General features: G+C 42.5%; 1 protein-coding gene and 1 long non-coding RNA gene across 3 annotated transcripts; both read right to left on the bottom strand.

Moving 5' to 3' along the window:
• Positions 1-747: 747 nt before the first annotated feature.
• Positions 748-7,680, bottom strand: LOC125531434 (uncharacterized). Its single transcript, XM_087534217.1, has 6 exons — positions 7,397-7,680; positions 4,957-5,181; positions 3,991-4,585; positions 3,310-3,921; positions 3,081-3,126; positions 748-2,945 (listed from the first exon to the last, which is right to left on the bottom strand). The coding sequence occupies exons 1-6, from the start codon at positions 7,678-7,680 to the stop codon at positions 748-750; spliced, it is 3,960 nt and encodes a 1,319-aa protein (XP_087390343.1).
• A 3,356-nt stretch (positions 7,681-11,036) lies between these two features.
• On the bottom strand, positions 11,037-14,670 carry LOC147962526 (uncharacterized). Of its 2 annotated transcripts, none has more exons than XR_015612364.1 (6): positions 14,395-14,670; positions 13,131-13,190; positions 12,734-12,841; positions 12,532-12,638; positions 12,188-12,420; positions 11,037-11,480 (listed from the first exon to the last, which is right to left on the bottom strand). It is a non-coding gene; the product is annotated as an uncharacterized LOC147962526 (long non-coding RNA). The 2 variants fall into 2 exon arrangements; XR_015612365.1 differs by having other exon boundaries at positions 13,131-13,184.
• Between the last annotated feature and the right edge of the window lie 5,592 nt (positions 14,671-20,262).

Raw genomic sequence — 20,262 nt, 5'->3', positions numbered from 1 at the left:
CCCGGTTCACTAACTTCCCAAAGTTCCCTGTGCCGCGGCCGCCGACGAGGACATACCTCAGCGTGTGGCAGCGCGCGTGGGGGACATGTGTGGCGGAGATAACCGACTGGTAGACCCACTAAAGGAAGTGGGTCGGCATGTTCCACATGGCGGAGTTCGCGGCAATGGAGTATGACCAGTGGCAAGTCCGGTTCCAAGGCTCCGTGGTGAGGCTAAACTTCCCGTTCGGGACAGCGCCGTTCCACCTCGGCCTGCCGATGCCGGGTGTAGTGAGCGCGGTGATGGCTCGAGTGGACCGAGAGGCAAGGGAGCGACATGAGGCGTAGGCCGCCGCCGAGGCGTAAATCGAGGACCTCTGCCGCCAGCACCCCGAGCTCGTGGAGGTGGAGCAGGCGATATTCGCCAACAATGACGGATAGGTCATGGTCATCTCCGACGACAAGGTGCAAGGCGGCGAGGAGGGCGGAAAGGAGGGCGGCGAGCAGGAGGAGTTCGACGTAGAGGAGTGGCGGAGCATCTTCCCCAACTGTGAGGACGACGGCACCGGCCCAGACCCATGTCTCACCGGCGGTGGCCTGTCGAGGAAGGAGTGGCTCAACCTCCACTATGACCTATGAGTAGTGTAGCTTAAGTTTAATAATAAGTTTGAATTACTTCAGTAAGGTTTACTCTTACTCCTCTATTTTACATGGGATGGGCTAGAAATGCCCTTAGAAGTAAACTCTACCTTATAAAGTTACAAGGTCATCAATTCACACAGCGGTCATCAATTTTGACCCTTAGCTTACTTGTTGTTAGCAATCTGCACTGTTCTGACAGCTTGTTGCAGCAACCTCTGATCTCCAGCTCTTCCAGTGAGGGTGGGAGGCCCTCCTTTGGCAGCTCCGAGATGCGCTTACAATAGCTGATCTCGAATGCCTTGAGGGAAGGAAGGTTGTGCAGCCCCGCAGAAAGATCTACGAGATCATCACAACCACCTATATACAGTTTCTCCAGCGAAGGTGGGAGGCCCTCCCTCGGCAGCTCTGAGATTGCGCAGGATTCAATATCCAACATCTTTAGGGAAGGAAGGCTGTGCAGCCCCGCCGGAAGATCTACGAGATCGTGACAATGGAAAAATTGGAGATGTTGCAGGGACCTGTGGAGCAGAAGCGCTATCTCTTGATCATCTGTTAGTCTCGCCTCTTTCAGAAGATATAGCTGTAGTCGTTGGAGGCAGGTGAGGCCCTTGTAGAATGACCTGGTAAGGCGAGACAAATCCTCGATTTCAAGACTTTCCAGTCTAGCGAAAATTCCACCTGTTACCTCATAACTCTCTCCAAACGTGGTAGGGGATTTGACTACCAGATGCTTGAGGTTCACGAGGGATAGCAGGCCCTCTAGTGTGACGAGTGAAGTACATCTTACAATATGAAGATTTTCCAGCAGTGTGAAGGATTCCAGCTGTAGAAATTCCAAACTTGAGGTTCCATGTAATACCAAAGACCTGAGGGTTCCAAGTGATTCCATGCCGTGTAATGTGACGAGCCATTTGCATGCTCTAATTGTTAAATCTTCCAAAGACGTGCAGGAGTGCAACATTAGAGAATTCAAACTTTCGCTATAACATACTGCTAAATGTTTGAGGCATGTATGGTTATTCAGAAAGCAGGGCTGCAGGGTTTCCTGGGAATACTCATCAATTGCAATTTCTTCAAGTGATCGCGGGAGGAGCAATCTTCCGTGCACCAAAGACGAGAACAACTCGGGGCATTCCTCAATTTTTAGATACTCAAGGCAGGTAAATGCAGTGAAGCCTTCCCTGCTCCCATCAAATATTAGACTAGGGCATTCACAAATAATTATCTTTTTGAGAGAGGAGGTGACATTTAATGGAACGCAAAACAATCCATCATGAGCCAAGCAAGCCGAACAATCATTTAGATATCCTGATGATGAAGCCTCCGAGGCTAGGATAAGATTCGACCGACTATTTCCTCCCCCTTCAATCTGCAACTCTGTCAAGTTTGGACAGTCCTTTATCACCAATTCCTTCATAGCCAGCGCATGTCGAAGAATCATAGATAACCATTTCCCCGTTATTCCACATGAAACAATACTGAGACTTCCAAGGTATGGCAAGGCATTATAATCTGCAGCTATCACGTCTTCATGTGTGTGCGGTGAAAAAATATCTGAAGAGAAGAGTTTTGTGCAGTTGTCTATGCTCAAACTCTCTAGGGATACCAGATGAGAAAAACTTATTAGTGAAATAGACACCAGATTCTGACAGCCTTTTATTTCCAAGTGTTTGAGGTCCCTCAGATTATGGAATGCGAAGATTTTGTCATCCAGTCTCATCTCACCAGAAGAATCACCCAAATGACAATTTTGCCTAATTTTGAATGTTTCCATGGAATATCCGTCGATCGTGAGAAACATTGAAACTCGGCTGATTAAAAGTTCAGAAAATGTGGCTAAAGAACGAAGAGGGGCGAATATTTGCAAGTGAGGACAATCACAGATTATGAATTTTGTAAGACTGGGCAACCATGTATTTTTCTCCATTTTGAAGCTATGATGTTTCTCAAGCAAGTCAAACATCTTGAGTGCAGGGCAACCTCGGATCTCCAGTAACCTTAAACTTGAGTTCATATCTCCAAGAGAAGTGCAGACACAGTTCTCCAACTCTGGCATCTCAACTAAAACTAGCTCCTCCAAAGATGGAACTGAAACTTCTCTTACTTCCCTCATGTTGCTCAACTTCAACCTTGTAAGGAACGGGAACCTTTCTAAACATGGAAGTATCCAGCTCCCTCCAGAGTTATCTAGATGAATTATCTGCAAAGAGGTAAGCCTGCCATCTAACATTTGATGGGAAAACTTGCCCTTAACTTGAGACGGTGAACCCAGCTCAACATGACCGCCCTCAAGTTTTAGATACCGGAGATGTGTATGATTTACCCAACCACACATGAAGGAATGAGAATCAGCAGATGTTGCGGACAAATGTAGCACTCGCAAATGATGTTCGTCTTGGAACACTTCTTTGAAGACTTTAAAGAAAAAAGGGTCATACTGCCCAATTAACACCAATGTCCTCAAGTTTTTCACTGATGTAAATGCAATTCGTACTTCTTCTTCAAACTTCTCACTACGAGATATGTTGTTGGTTTGATCATCCATATGATATACATAATCAGTTAGAATTGATAAATGGTGTATAGTTGGCGATATTTCATTGCAACATATACCATCCAATGTTGCACACTCCATTCTTGAAACAACCCTTGCAAAATCATGCATAAGATCTCTAATGGCATAGGATGCCTGTTTGCCTGAAGAGAAGACTTCTTCATTTTCCTCAACCTTCTCAAAGAAGCCCAAGTTCACCAAGTCAGTTAGATAGGACCATCCCATTTCCACCAAACTCCTACTTGAATAATCAGGCTTCACAAATCCCTGTGAAATCCACATACGAACTAACTCCTCGGCATGAAACAGATAACTATATGGGAATATAGAACAATATGAAAAACACTGTTGTAAATGGTAGGGCAGCTCGTCATAGCAAAGCTTCAAAGCTGGCATGATGCCGTTACATAGTTTCTGGGATTTCCAGTATTCATGCTTCAGATTGTTAGTCCAATGTTCAACGGTAAGATGTTCCCTTAATAGTGCTCCTGCAGTTTGCGCTGCTAATGGGTTTCCCTTTAATTTTTGTGCCATTTTATGCGCTATGTCACTTAGACTTTCTTTCTCTTCATAGTTCTCATCACCAAATGCACATGCTTTAAACAGTAACCAGAAATCCTGTCTTTCCAATGCACCTAACTTAATTGGTTCAACGTTTCCTCTCCTTTTTGCAATATATGGTTTTCTAGTTGTCATGATTATGACATTGTTGTTTGCACTGTCAGACGTAAAAGGAGCCAATAGCTGGTCCCATCGGCTATCATTTCTATCATCCCAGACATCATCTAAAACAAGTAGAACCCTCTTCGTTTTGATATTATTCTTCAAGACCTCCTGAAGCTTGGCATAGCTGCAAAGCCCTTGATGTGTTTCCTCGGACACAAAATCTAACATCTCCCTTGTGAGTCTCACTTCATCAAAGATGTTAGACACCCAAATCCATATCCTGAGGTTAAATTGATTTTCCACTGCTGGATCATTGTATACAAGTTGAGCAAGAGATGTCTTGCCAACTCCTCCAATGCCTACAATAGGAAGAATAGTGACACCAGCAGCTGATTTGTGTTCTCTTATCAAATTGATGATGAATTTCTTCTCTGCCGCTCTCCCGTACATTTTTCTTTGAACAAGACTTGATGTTCTTCGGCATGGATCCGAGGTTGTACTCTGACGGTGATTTGTAGTTCTAGCAGAGTCAAACCCAAGTATGTCGAGAAGCCTGCTCATATCCCTTTGGATACCCTTCAATTGACTAATTATTTGTCGTAACCTGCTGGAAAATTCGTCCTTCTTCGACAGGTATGCGTTATCTGTTGTGACCTGTGTTGGTTCTTCATCAATTCTCCTCCTTTTTCTACTGGATGAATTACCAACTGGAACAGGAAAACCATTTCCAGTAGCATCGCTTATGCTACAATAAGAAAAAAAAGGGTTCTTAAGCAAATCGTCTATATAAAGGAATACCAAGAACAGAAACGAGTAAATTCTGCCTTTATGAATTAATTAGGCTGTACCCCAAAAGAAAAACAGAGAGACATTGATACGTTGTACTCCCTCCATTCCTAAATATAAGTCTTTTTAAACATTCCAACAAGTGACTACATACGGAGCAAAATAAGTGAATCTATGCTCTAAAATATGTCAACATACATCTGTATTTTATAGTCCATTTGAAATGTCTAAAAAGACTTATATTTAGGAACGGAGGGAGTAAATTATACTCTCGGATGTATCTAGTAACTAGACAAATTTAAGACAAGAATTTTGAAACGGAGGGAGTACCTCAAGGAAGGGTCTTGCGGTTGGTGACTTGCCCTACAACCAGCACTCTTGATATGCCTGCTCAAAACCCCTGTCCCATTTGTAGTCTTACATTGAACTACAGTGTGACAGTATTTACATTCTGCCTCGACAGGGTTTCCATTATCATCTCTTATAACCACAAAATGGTCCCATGCCTTGGACCGTTGCCTCCTCCCACGACTGTTACTTGTTGATGGTATATCAATATCGACCACTGATGTCCAAGTAGCTGTGCCAAAAAAAAGGGAAGTGTTAGCATGGTCATGTGAGCTCAAACTCCCTCGCTCTTTTACATTTAGAAACAGAACCATGGCAAAATTTATAGATACATTGAAATAAGCAATAAATTGCATAAAACCACCAAATTAAAGGCTAGATTAGCAGAAAACATGAGGTTACATTATTTTGGCAGAATACATCGTGTCTACAACAATTTTTCTTTTTGTAACTAAAATTGATTGGCGGATTGGCTCGGTTGACCGCGTTTATGACAGATGAACCCACCGGTCAGGCTGAGGCGACGCCGCTTAACATCACTCATGTAACGGCGACGTTTGGAACAATGTCATCATGTGTGGAGCCCTATGGGGTCCACCTGACATTGGAAGAAAAAATTAAAAAAAAATAACTTTTCTTTTTTTGCTCGCCTTATCTTCATCACAGCATCACCTCGCCGCCGCCCGTCCTCTCCCATCCTATTCCTCCCCAGCTGCCACCACTCTCTCCTCTCTCTTAGGCGCCCGAGTGCCGTGCAACCAGTCCAGCCCCGTCGAGGTGCCCGAGCGCCAGGCATCCGCAACAACGCCGAAGGAGAGCGAAACTTGTCTGGTCCCGAGTTCTTGTTCCGCGCACCTCCTCCTCCCTCTACCTGGGCAACATGGCGGACAAGATCATCCCCAGGACGGCACCTTTCATCTTCGCGGTGGCCGCGCCGCGCGGCGGCGACGCTACAAAGGTCGTAGGCCGTGGACGACAAGGAGTAGGCGCGCAGATCGCCACAGGGGCCGCCGCCTGTTCTGGTTCTTGCCAGATCCGGGCTCGGATTGGAGTGGAGGAGCACGGAACCGAGGTGCGGAAGGCGGCAGCGGCTTGTTTCTTGCTGGATCTGAGCGAGGGCGGGTTAACGGCGGTGACTTTCGTGGAGCTCGGGTGCCATGGCAATGGGCGGCGGCGCTTCTCCATGCTGCTGGTTCGGGAGAGAGAGACAGAGAGAGAGAGAGAAATTAGGGAGGTGAGAAGAACTAGATAGAAGGTAGGATGAAATGCTGACAAGTGGCCCCCACTTTCAGCAAAACGGTATAGGGGTAGCGTGTGCGTGCGTGCGTTCATAGGGGTGAGTATATGCGCGTGTATATGAGCGCTTGTGTCTATACCTATGTTTAAAAAATGTACCTTTTTTATTTAAAAAGAAAAAAGAAAATGCCGACACAGCTAGGAACACGCTCGTCACATGGCGGGACACAGAGACGTTGGCGAGCGAGAGACGCAGTTCCCAAGCGAGGACCAATAGCCTGCGACCACTAACCCTAACCTTCGTCTCTCGCACTATGTTCGACTGCAACAGGGATTAGGGATCGAGGGCGACTCCGGAGCGCCGCCTCCACCGCCTGGGGTGTGCTTGCTTGCCTGCTTGCTGGCTTCCGTACTTACGTAGTACTACTACTATACTGTGTGCTTGATGCCTTCTAGCTCGCAGAGAAATAGCTGCACAAAGGAGGCTATCACTTCGATTTTAGTGGGATAAAATTGCTTGCTGATGACTGATTTTGCTACTTTGCTGCTGCTGTCTACTTCTAGGGAGGGAAATACGACATGGCATCTGCGGGGAGTGGTATGACAGCAAGCCAATCTTCACTTGGTGGTAACCAATGGGCCAGTATTTTGATCTCATCTCACACATTCTATTATGTTTGTATCTATTACACGTCATTTTATCATTTATTTATACATACTCGCCGTATTGATGTTTCTGGAAATTGCCGTATCCCCGTATTGCCGAACCGGTGTAGCTGTATCGGTGCTTCATAGGAGGAAACTAAACATAACATGAGTCATTTCAACAAAACGCTAGCAACTCGTATGAAGTGACCAAAGCGTGAACAACACTAGATTTCACAGGCGGCATCGACATTGTCTATTTCTAGACGTCTACCTAAAGAAGGAAGCTCCGATAAATTCTACTCCTTCGGTAAACTAATACAGCATAAGATTATTTAGAACACCAAAATTAATTCTGATCCACCATACATGAAGCGTTCCAACAGAACACCAACTCGTATGACTGACCAAAACATTTCACAGACGCATCGGTTATTTCTACAGCCCCACCTGAAGAACTGAGCTCAGCTCCTCAGATAGAATCTAATTTGACTGTATTTTGCAACAGAGACTCACAACTGAAGTAATCTGCAGGTTGTAAGCAGGCTTACCCTGTTTGAGCCTGTAGTAGTCGAGGTCGTCGACCACGTTGGCCGCATCATAGAGCACCTCCTTGAGATCAGCAAGAGATTCAGCCACTGGCTCGTTGCCGAGCTCCCTGCCGTCAACAGCGGAGACGACCATACGGACTCCCTTGATTGCAGACTTGAGCCCCTCGATTTCTTCTTCAAGCCCAGCTTCACGGACCCAGGGGTCAAGGGGCTTTCCGATCAGTGGGTTTGAGAGGATCTCTTGCGCTAGCCACCCAATACCGGCAGCCTCCATCGGCAGATCCGGCGGAAGGGAGAGCTTGCAGTTCGTAAGCGGCCGGCCGTGCAGGTGTAGTGGACGGACGGACGGAGGAAGCAAAGCGAAATAGAAATACTGGAGGCGAGACGGCAGCTCATCCCCACCTTGGTTTTATATATATATATACAAACTGTTACAGGCTGGGCCCCAATGGGTTATCGTCGAGTTAGAGCTTGAAAGGCCTGCCCGTCTGTGTACATGGGCTGGGCTGGGCTGGGCTGGGCTGGGATATGGCCACGAGCCGAAAATCTCAACAACAACAAAATGAAGGTCCTCATGATTTCTTTTTTTATATAAATTTCTCTTTATTTCATTTCATATCCAAGCACTCCATCATCCATATATACACACAAATACATACATGCTCACAGAATTTTGGAACAAAATTATTAGTATTTGCTAATAGTACTACTCCCTCTGTCCCAAAATATAAGAACGTTTTTAACACAAGCATAGTGTCAAAAACGTTTTTATATTCTGGGACGGAGGGAGTATCACACAAAGTTTTTTTTTTTTCAAAAACAACGACAAAAAATGTTTAAAGGAGGGAACTATTTGGGGATGGCGGACGCAAAGCCTCCGAGGCCCGCAATGAGGACGAGGGGCAGGATGGAGCACCACACGATGGTCCTCCCGACTGCTCGTCTGTCGCACAGCCGCTGGTTCACCCAGAGACCAACCCAGGCCTCTGCACACCCGAAGAGCACCAGGACACCGAGAATGGCGTAGTAGGAGTAGAAGACCACCCTGCCATGATGGAGGAAGACGCCGCCGGGACCCTTGTAGACGAGCAGCCACAATGCCCCAGCGGCCTCGAGGACACCGCACAGGAGCAGCGCCGCGGGCAGTTTATCCCGGTCGAGGCTGGCCTCCGCGATCGCGTCCATCGTGCTGCTCTCCAGCTCCATATATAGCTGGCTCTAGTAACTTGTGATCAATCTGGCTCATCTCCGCGCACAGAGTACTGCAAGCCTGAACTTATAAGCACTAGTGGTTTGAGGACGGGACGATAGGACAGGGCGGACACATAAAATATTAGCTGCGGAGGGTTCCAAGCTAATAACTTTTATCCCAAATGCTAGGCGACTCATTGTTGTCTCCTTGTTGTCACTTTCGAAGGTGAAGTAAGCACACGACACAACACGAAGTCACGAACCCGAAGGAACCCGATGGACCTCGCGATCTGCTAGCAAACACACGGACACGAAACATGTACAGCAACACAAAGGTGACGTTCGCCTGAGCGTGTACACGAACAACAAGAAAGGAACCCGCCTAGCAGCAACTATTTTCTTCTTTTCTAATCTTCTGAATAATATATTACACTACATAAGTACTTATTGATGTATAATTATATAGAGGGTGGATTTTTTTGCTCCCGGGATCCATGGAGCCCGAATTTTCAAAAATTCAAAAAAAAACAACTTTTTAAGTTAAAAAAATTGAAAATAAATGCGCATGTACTTATAGATGCTTACTAGATGCATGTAAAATTTCACCAAGAGATACGTTTTCATGTGCGTTGTAGAAAAAAGAATGCATGTACTTTTATAGTGAACAGTACATGTGCTAGAAATACGTGGTTTTTTTTGAGAAAGTAGAAATACGTGGTTTGTTATTTCTATATAGCTCACATATCATGCACTGTTTTTTTTGGGCAAACATATCATGCACTGGTATAGCGCACAAGGGTGTGCTGCATGGTCCACGGCCCAGTATGCTCGCCCAATCGCTCTTCTGCTCTGCCTGCCTGCTCACTGTTGTTTTTTCACTGATCCATGAAAAAAAAGAATAAATTGCCGAAAACGATCACAATGACATCAAGTAGTGCACAAAAGCCACCAAAAAGTTCACCCTTTTTCAGTAAAAAAATTTAGAGCCACAAAAATGATTGATTGATCGCGTTTGGACAGGAAACCCAACATGTGGGACCCATAGTCAGGGCTAACGTGCCAGCGGCTGACGACCCATGCAAATGGCCGTAAGACGGTGCTTCTTTACCTGTCGCCGTCCCCAATCGCCTGATTCATCGCCCTTCTCCATGATTATCTCTCAAACACTGCTCCTCGTTCTCCCCACCGCACCGACTCTCGCCTCTCGGAAGAGCACTGCTGCGATCCCGCTGTGGGTGAACTAGGGTTAGGGTTTGTAGCATTGGGGATTATTTGCTTTTTCTATGATTTCACTCAACTTTTTGAACTGGGATTGTTTCTTGTTGCTATTCTAGTGCCCAGCCACAACTGAGGACATGGATTGGTGTGGCACAGTTGACACTGGGAATATCCTTTGCATCCACAAGCTACCGGCTGATACATCCATTTTGCATAACTATTATAATTCACTCTTTAGTAGTGATATTTTGTGAATTATTGCTCAATTCTAATTCTTTTTCCTCTGAAATGTATGTAATACAGGGAGAGGGAAATTCTCAAGAAACTATAGGGCAGGTTGAAATCATGGTCAAAAATTGAATAGAAGAAAAAAAAATAGCGCTCCAAAATCAATGAAATTTTTATTGAATTTTTTCCCGAAGATATGAAGCCACAGGCCAGAAGATGAGCCAGTGAGGGCCATAGGGCCTCCACGCGGCCAGGTCACGCGGCGCTCCGGGGCGCTTGGGGTTGGGCTATGCACATGAGCAAAACCTCAACAACAACAAATGAAGGTCCACCTCCTTTCAGATTTTTGAATGTCCTCTTTTATTTCATATTGAAGCAATCCATTTATTCACACATCACTAGTAGAAAAAGGGTCAGATGTGAACCACATTAGTGTCGGTTTATAACAGAACCGGCACTAATGTGATCAATAATACCGGTTCATGGCGGCGATCAATAGTACCGGTTCATGGCGAATCTTTCACTACAAGAGATCGGGCCTACTATGACGAGACAAAAAATGTCATCGAATAGCTAATAACATCACAAATTACCCCTAAGTGACGTTTTATGGGCGTCATGAGGATCGTCATGGAATCCCCGTCACAGATTACTCCTAGTGATGGCGCGTGCAAAATAACATCACTGAAGATGGGACCTTCAGTGACGTTCTCTAGAACATCATCAAGTTGTTATTTCCATGACAACCAACTAATGTCACACGCTACCGAGGAAATATGCCATATTGTACCATATTTAGTGATATAGCAACGTCACTAAATTCATGAAACGTCTAATGCCCGAGTAGACTATCCCATTGCCAGCATCATTACTTTCATTATTAATGAATATTTAATTTATTTTGAATTTAAATCACAACAAATTATCAAGTCCACTGTATTCCAAATGTATATCACAATAAGTATTTAATTCATATCACATTATATAAATAAGTTAAGATCCAAATCACATCATAAATTTACAATATTATATACTTCATCATCTTAGCTCAGTTGTCCTCTCAACATAAATGATTGTAAAAAATAACACTAGCCCACGAGTTTGAGACAACAATACACAAGTTGAAATGCACTATTTAGATAAGTAAAGACCACATGTGTTATCCTGATGATTGCAATATATGATTCGACAACTATCTTTCCATCGCAAAAGGATGGCCTTCATGCACCATTAGGTTTGGATTGGGACTGCAGAGTTGCTTGAGCACTTAAGAGAAAACCAATCAGGTTATCCGTCTCTTGTTGCTTCTTTTACGAGGCTTCATTCTTCTCTTGCTGGATATTCTTCACATCTTTGAATTCTTCATGTTGCTTCCTCTGCATCTCTTCAAATGCTCTCGCTTGTGCTTCAAGTCTCGCCACTAACTCCTATCGGTGCCTATAAATCGACAAAGCACAAGAACGTTGCATCCTGATGAGATGAAAATAGACAAGATAACAAGGTACAAGTGTACCACTAAGAATCTTACAATCTATCAAAATATGAATGTAAAATAGAGAGGTACATTATTAAATGTGAAAGCGAACATTCGAATTGGCAAATGAAACAATAAAACCCAAAACAACTTATAATGGTTAAAAACATGGACAACCAAGAGATAAATTTCATTTATCGTTTTGAGAAACATCAAGCATCACCAATAAGATATCAAGTCAGCAACCCATGCAAGAAGCAACTATGCTTGGACAACAGTTTTTTAGATCAAATTAAACCAGCCTATATTGTTCTTCTAAAAATCAAGCACATAAACAAATCAACAAATCATACTGGATTTCAGGATTAGAAACCATACATTACAACCTTATTCTCATGCCTTTGTGTTGCAGCAACAAAGACCATGCAACAAAACATGTATTCTCATTACAAGCATTTATTATTTTTTATGTTACTTTGGATTATTGGATTTGAATCAAACCATACATAAACAACGAAGCACTCCTTAGTTTGTTACAAGAACTAAAAAAGAATGTATTATTCACAAATATTTGTGTTTTCATTTTCTCACTATCATGAGGGCTCTGTGCACGTGCAGGAAAGCAAGAAAAAAGAAACAACCAGAACACAACGATAAACAAGATAAGTACCTGTCCCTTGCATCTCTCGCCTCGCCATCCTTTTGTTCAATTCTTTATTCTAGAACTCAGATCTGTGCTGATGAAGTAAAGCTCCCAGATCTCTCGGATCTTGATGCATAACTCATGCTGGAAAGGAAGGTGCTATTGGTGCTTTCTTCCTTTAGAACTTCAGCCACAATCATTGAATCAGACACTGGTTGCTCACCTTCTGATTGTGTTTCCATTTTCTTTCCAGTCACATTCTATTGTATAAAGGAAAACATTGATGCTCAAGGCAAAGTTCATATGATGGATACACTGAATCAATATGAGAATCTATTTCAAGTCAGAAACAATAAAGGAAGAAATCTTACATAGGCTAGATGTGCCGGCTCGCTCATGATGTCAGTCTTGTTGTTTGTATGGTTCTCTTTGAAAAACTCAATGGGACTTGGGTCCTGATTATTGTACTTGCCTTTTTCTACAAGATTTATAAAAATCTAACATTACTACTCCATATATAATGACAAGATGCGATAGACATAGGACTGGAAGTAAGGTATTTGGAATTCTTACAATTTTGCTGAAAGTGGAAACATAAGACCTAGATTCAGTCTTTTGGTGATGCTCGGCAGCTTCTCAGTTTTGCGTTTTCATTTTTGGCATGGTACAACCTTTAGGTACCTGGGTCAAACAAGTCAAGCAAAAGAAGGCAGTGAATCAACAGTGACTTATGCAATGTCAACACTAGTTCAAAAAGGCGGGCAGTGAACATAGATAGCATTGTCTAAAAGAGTAGAGGAACAACATGAATCAATCTTTAGTCAACTATTTGTGATAGTTATAGTGCAAAATGACATACACATGATATAAGCAAGAATAATTAAACATGATATAAGCAAGAATAATTAAAGCCAGTGAGTCCACACTGATGTACACATTATTTAAGATGTAAGTCCACACGATATATTACCATTGCTTTGGACATAGAAATGGTGGCTTCCTCTTCATCTCTCAAAGCCCCTTCCTGGAGCTTAGATGAATATAACAAAGTAGATAAGTTAGGATGCAAGCACATGATGCACTAATATTGTATATAAATGATGATCTCACGCATTGGGATCTAACAAGCAAAGCAATCAACAGCCAGTAAGCCAAGGAAAACAGGACTAAAATGTTCAGAACAAAAAACAGGAAAAAAATATTATTGCCGTAGCTACTGGCATAGTTTAGAAACCAGAAAGTTTACTACCCTTTTAGAATTAAGGATCGATGGATGGTGCTGTATGTTCGCAAAGTAGGAGCAGCTTGATTTTACCCAGCTTAGCATGTATGAATATAGTAGAATACTGAAGCTTACAATGTATCTGCTTTTATCAAAGTTCTGGGCATACTGAAAATGCTTGTGGGCTTCAGACGCTTAACATCATGGGTAGCTAAATTAGGAGAGGCATGGCAAAGATTAGGTTTAGTTCTCTTTTAACTAGTACTGGAGAGAAAAGTACACTGATACAAAGCTAAACATCTCCTTAGCGAGTCAAAATCAAGTGCTGTCTCAGTCTTTATTCAGTTTTGACAGCACTAGTTAAGGACTATTTATGGGGCATCAGAACCACAAAAATAGAATTCAGTTTCGCATTTTAGCATAGATAAAGTGGTGCATCAATAAGCTAGTTTATTCGGACATGTAGATACATGGATACAAGGATGCACTACTTCCTGCTTGTAATTAGTTCTCCTTTTATATGTTGCATACTTTAGTTCATGCGTTTATGTTCGTCTGATTATGACACCATACAACGATCGAGAGCATCTAGTTTTATAATTACAGCAGGGTACAACCATCAAATGCTTAACATATAATTTTCTTCTGAATGCACGAGTAGCCATACAAGCACATGGCCGCAAAAGAAATCTCCCAGGTCCTAGCTAAGGCCACGCATCTCATACCTAACTGAACTTTTCAGTAACAGTAACTATACTGCAGTAGCATATATTCAGGTTCAGCCCTTTTTACAATAGCAGGCTATAACAAATGCAAAACCATGTTCTCACTAGTGTAGTTTTGCACACAGACCGATCAATAGGATATAAGTAAAGTTATCTAGCAGGAGGTTCAGGCTTTTTACCATCGCAGGCTGTGGCAAATAACTAATTGCAGAGAAGGGCGGGATGAGTAGTAGTACGCATGAACCCCAACCATTGAACGCCAAGGGGTAGAGGGATGAGGAAATCACCGAGAGACGTCGCCAGGCGCTGGGGAAAAGACAGCAGGGTGCTCGCTGGGCGGGCTGATGCGGTGGATCCAAGCTCGGCGGCGGGGCGACCTCCTTCAAGCTGGCGTCCCTGGTCGCTGCAATTGGGGGGAGAAGAGGGCCGGATCCGCGCAGGGCGGGATGTTTGCGTGGATCCGAGCTCGTCCTGTAGGGCGACCTCCCCTGATCTGCCGCCGCCAGTCGTTCCAATCGGGGTTGTAATCTTGGGGAGAAGAGAGCCGGTTGAATCGGGGCATAAGAGATTTTGCCTGGGTCTTCGCGGGTGAAATAGAAGGAGTAATTTTGCCTGGGTCTTTGACGAGTGGGGACACAGGGGGATGAGAGGGGGGGGGGGGGGGGGGGGGGGGGGGGAATAGAGAAATCGAGCGAAAAAGTATTTGGGTGGAGGGAAAAGAGTTATTTTTGCGGAGAAATGATTTATTTTCAGGATTTAATTTCTACTTTGATATCATGTAATTCATTTAATTTGAAATAAATAGCATAAGATTGTTAGAAAAAAATAAATCTTATATATCCATTATGATGTGGTATTTTCTATCTAGTTTTTTTATAATTGTAAATAAGTATGCCCAAACTTGTACACAATGACCTTAAATATGTTTTACTCGCCCACACGGGTTCCTACGGTATTGATCCAGACCATGATGGAACCGATGGTTTGATTTCAATTGGGATCAGACGACAAAGAGATTGTTTTTATCTGTTGCGGAGATGGATGGTTCGCCATACAGATAAATCATTTAATTTTTTAGATAGAACGAAACAACATCACCTCACGAGCACCCTATTCAAGTTTTTTGCCCAACAACTACCTGTTTTATAGATAAGAATAAAAAATATTTTCCATCTACTCTCGCCTTTCCATTTTAATTTTTGAGATAGAGCAAAACAACATTAGCTCATGAACGCCCAATTGAGCTTTTCAACACATCCACTACGTATTTATTCTAGAAATAATAACAAGATAATTGCATTAATTTTTTCCATTGCACGTTCAATTTCCATTTTTTATTTTGAGATAGACAACATCAGATCACAAATGTCCAATTAAACTTTTCGTCGATTCACTACCTATTTATAGTAGAAAAAAATAACCATCTCAGGAAAATGAGAGAACAAAACAAGGTTTTTAGTTTATAAAAAACAGTAAATAAAAGTATTTCCATGGCCGGTATTAGATAGGGCAAAATAATACAACCCTTAATAGCATTTGAAAAAATTGTGGCGAGTACCACTACCCAAACTGATGCATGGGTCCTACCTCTCAATAACCCGTGAACTAGCTATGGCGGGTCACACTACTAGATGTTACACGATAAAAAATTTTGTTTATCACACATTAGTAGTGTTCGGTGACACTGGCAAGTCCGTCATGAAAATACCAAGCTGTCACAGAAATTGGTAGTCAGGTGTGCTCAGAGGCCGAGGCAATTAAGTGACGTTTATCGTCACCAATTTGCAGTAATCGGTGACATTTTCCACCATCGTCATGAGGATTTTCGTCACAGTATGTCAATTTTGTTGTAGTGTTTAGTACCGGTTCATGCCACGAACCGGTACTAAAGAGGCTGTGGCAGCCTGCGGTCAGGCTATGGCCCCACCATCACCATTTAGTGCCGGTTCGTACCACGAACCGGTACTAATAAGGTTATGGCAAGCTGTTTTTAGTCCCACCTCTCTCCCCTAACAAGGTTTTTATCACCATAAATATGTTACTTCTCAAACTATCACAAGCACTTGCTCTTCATTGAACTCTATGTGTAGAATTTGTGGCCGCAATATGAGTCTTCACCGGTTTACAAATCGTTGAGGACTCATATTGATAATTCAGATTGTACACAAAAAGATCATTGATGATCAAAGTATTTTTGATGTATAAGATCATATTGACAATTCAGACTGTAAAGAAATATAAGATCATGATCTAAATGATCTTATATTTTTTGCGTCAGGTCAGGCTGGGCCCCACGAACTGATACTAATGAGGTTGTGTCAGGTCAGGCTGGGGCCCCACGAGCACCTTTAGTACTAGTTCATGGCATGAACCAGTATTACAGTTTTTTAGTAAGCTGTTTTTAGTCCCACCTCGCGAAGAGAGAGGCACTAGGAGCGGTTTATAAGCCCTGAGTGCAGAGACGATGAAGAAGAGGCTCAATGCTCACGTTGCTTACCTTCAAGCCTTGAGAAATATGGTAGACTGCACGGAGCTATGTGCAGTGCAATTTACACTATTCCGAAAGGCTTGAAGCTAATTAACGAGCATTGCACCTCTTTTTTATTTTTAATAACTTATTACAACTCTGGACTTCTTCTGTTACGACAAAAACTAGATGCACTTTGTGTACAAATTGGACAATCTCTTTCAAAGTATCAGGGCCGGTTTCAGACGAAAACTCATCTGTTACACCGGCACTTCATTTTTTTAAACTTATTATAACTCCAGACTTTGAACCATCAAGTTTCAACCATCAACTTGGCATGGTATATAAAAATAAATGAATAGAAGAAAAGAAAAAAAGCAGAAAAGAAAAAAAGCAGAAAAGAAAAAATAGCAGAAAAGAAAAAAAACTATAGTAGAAAATTAAAAAACTATAGCAGAAAAGAAAATAAACTATATAAAAAAACTACTCAAAAATAAATAGAAGAAAATAAATATGGCAGAAAAGAAAAAAACTACTCAGAAATAAATAGAAGAAAAAAACTATATAATACAATTTGGGGCGCTGCCTTGTGGCCCTGCTAGACCACGGGCGTGCAATTTCAGGCCCACAAGGCCCAGCAGACTCACAGGGCAGCGCGCCGTAGTTAGGCCCAGAGGCCTGCTTTATAAAGGAGTTCAAAAGGGCAGCTGCGGCTGGGTTTATAAACCAGTGCGGCTGCCCTTCGCCCGGCGAGGTGGGACTAAACTTTGTGTACCGCGGGTGGCAGCGCACCACCTTTAGCCACCAACCGGTACTAATCGCCTGCTCTTCCCGCCTCTTGGCCTGGCCAAAGTTGGCCTTTAGTACCGGTTGCTGGCTCCAACCGGTACTAAAGGCCCTTTCTATATATACAATACTTACGAAAAATTTCAGTTAGTTCCTGTACGTCTTCGTCACCGCCCCCGCCCCCGCCCCGTATCGCGCCCCGTCCCCGTCGCCGTCGTCGCGCCCCGGCCGTCCCCGGCGTCGCGCGCGCCCCGGCCGTCCCCGCCCCCGGCGTCGCGCGCGCCCCGGCCGTCCCCGCCCCTGTCGTCGCGCGCGCCCGGCCGTCCCTGTCCCCGTCGTCGCGGGCGGCGCCCCGGCCGTCCCCGCCCCCGTCGCGCCGCCGCCCGTACGCGCCACCCCCGTCGCGCCGTCCCCGTCGTCGCCGTCTCGCGCCGCCGCCCGTACGCCGCCGCCCCCGCTCGTACGTACACACACATACACATACACACACACACAATTTTTTTTACTTATTTTCTGTTTTCTGTTTTTTAGATTAATGCATGTCAAATTGTTAATTAGATGAATTACCTAGATAAGAATGTTAAATTAATGTGAAATGTTAGATATGAATGAGATAGAAAAGTTAAATATTAATGTCAATTGTTAGATGAATTAGCTAGATATTAATTAGGTATATGAGATTTGAACTAGTTGAATTAATATAACTAGTTTATTTTTAGTAAATGCTTAATTGAATTAATTAGTTGAATTAATAGAACTAATTGAATTAATGGAACTAGTTGAATTAGTTGAAATAATAGAACTAGTATTGTTTCACCTATATATAGAACTTAACTAGCTAGATGTTAATGTTAATGATTTTTTTTGTGATTTGTTAAAATATTTTTTCTCTATTTTAAAAAAAAATTATATATTTTTAGTTTATATAAATGTTAGATTAATGTCAAATGTTAGATGAATTAGATAGAAATATATGTTAGATATTAATGTCAAATGTTAGATGAATATTAGAATTAGCTAGATATTAATTAATGTTAGATAGTTAGTGTTTAATGTTTCACCTATATGAACATAGGAAATGTCGTCTGACGATGAAAAAGATTTCATTATGTGCGAACACTGTGAAGACCAACACGGGTTGTGCGACAGGAATTTCCTTGTTGATAATAGGCGCTTCAGCATCAAGCTGGATGAGACATTCGAAGTGGATACAATAAGTCACAACGACAAGTATTTTTTCGTAATAAATCATGATTTATACTTCATTTGCTTCAACTTATAATTTTTAATTTTCACTATTCTACTAGCGCATCCCCTGCCATGCTCGAATTTTTGTCTTGGATAAGATAGGTTTCAGTGCGGTGAATGATATGGAGATAAAGAGAGTTTACTTGAAGACCGAGCATGGGTATACTTTCAACGTCAAATTATACAATGCAGACACATACACCCATTTTGAATGCAAAACTTGGTAAGCACTATGCAAGGCTTATGCATTTGAGCCTGATATGGTTATCACCTTTGATATTCGTCCGAAAGATGATATTGAAGGTAATAGAGACATCTGGGTCGATGTGCAGACGCCTCCAGTTCTACCATTATGTGAGTTTTTCTCAACCATGGTCTTTGATATTGTTTATTCAAAAATAGTTGACAACTAATTTCTATTGTCAGCTTATTTCGGTTCAAGCAAACATGTCCGGCGCTTGGTAGGCAGGACCTACTACTGTCCCGGGGCTGAACTAAACTGCGAGGAGATAAGTCATTATGTTTCATGGCTTGAGGATCTTCATACTATCAAGATAAATTTTCTTCCTGCACTTAGAAATGTTAGTACTCAAAACGCGCGACCAATAGTGATCGTATTGAACTACGGTCAGATCTATAATGGACAGGTGGTAAGATTTTTACTATTTGTCCTTAGTGCATCTTTTGCATACATTATTTTTGAAGCTAAACTTTCATTGCTAAGTATATTAATTACTATACGATGTTCTTCAACAGGGACTCCCGATGACAGTTGTGACTCAGTGGATCGAGACAAAAGGTCGCATGTCAATGGTTAGCTTACGACCAAGATATCCTACATTGCACATGAGTGCATTCAGGATTTCTGAAAGCGATGACTGCTTAATAGTGAAAGATTGGAGCAAAATTGTTAACGATCCCAGAGAAGTACTAGGGGGCAGCGAGGAGAAGCGCATCCCACGATTAGGAGACAGATTCATCTGTATGCTCCAGTATGATGAATCAGGAGAGCTATACATGTTCTATGCTATTTTACTTGAGAGGGAGCAGCAGGAGTGATTTAGCTAGTTCATGCTCTTAGTACTTGTCCTCTCATGTCCATATTCTCGTCCTGAACTTAATCTCAAAGAGTGATTTGCTTGTTATGAACGCTTATAATATCATGACCATGTTGAACTCGATGATATCTTTGCTTCTGTTACAAGTGAATGTTTCTTCTTTAAGCTAGTGTTGGTGATGATTAGATAGCGGTAATGACTATGATGATTAAATAGTGGTAATGACGACTACGATGATTTTTAGCTAGCTAGTATATACTGTTGTTGGTGATGATATGATGCAAGAGTTTATATATTAATATGTGATGATGGTGATGATGATGATGATGAGTTATTATATATAATATTATGAAAGAAACCGCAAATTAGTTTGAACTGGATGGATCCTAGCTAAGTGATCAAGTATATATATATATGCCATATCCATATTACTTGATCACTTAGGTGAGCAAGTAATATATATGGATATATGGCATATACTTGATCACTCAGCTAGCTAGGATCCACATGTGCATCCAGTCAAAACTAATCTGCGGTACTTTCACCTAATGATTTAACAACTCATTATAACGTAAAATAATCCTAAATTAAATTGA

This window comes from Triticum urartu, chromosome 7A (genome assembly GCF_056163025.1).
Source record: "Triticum urartu cultivar PI428250 chromosome 7A, HENAU_Tu73, whole genome shotgun sequence".
NCBI lineage: Eukaryota > Viridiplantae > Streptophyta > Magnoliopsida > Poales > Poaceae > Triticum > Triticum urartu.
Note: the sequence above shows the minus strand (reverse complement) of the source record. Positions and strands in the feature narration are given on the sequence as shown.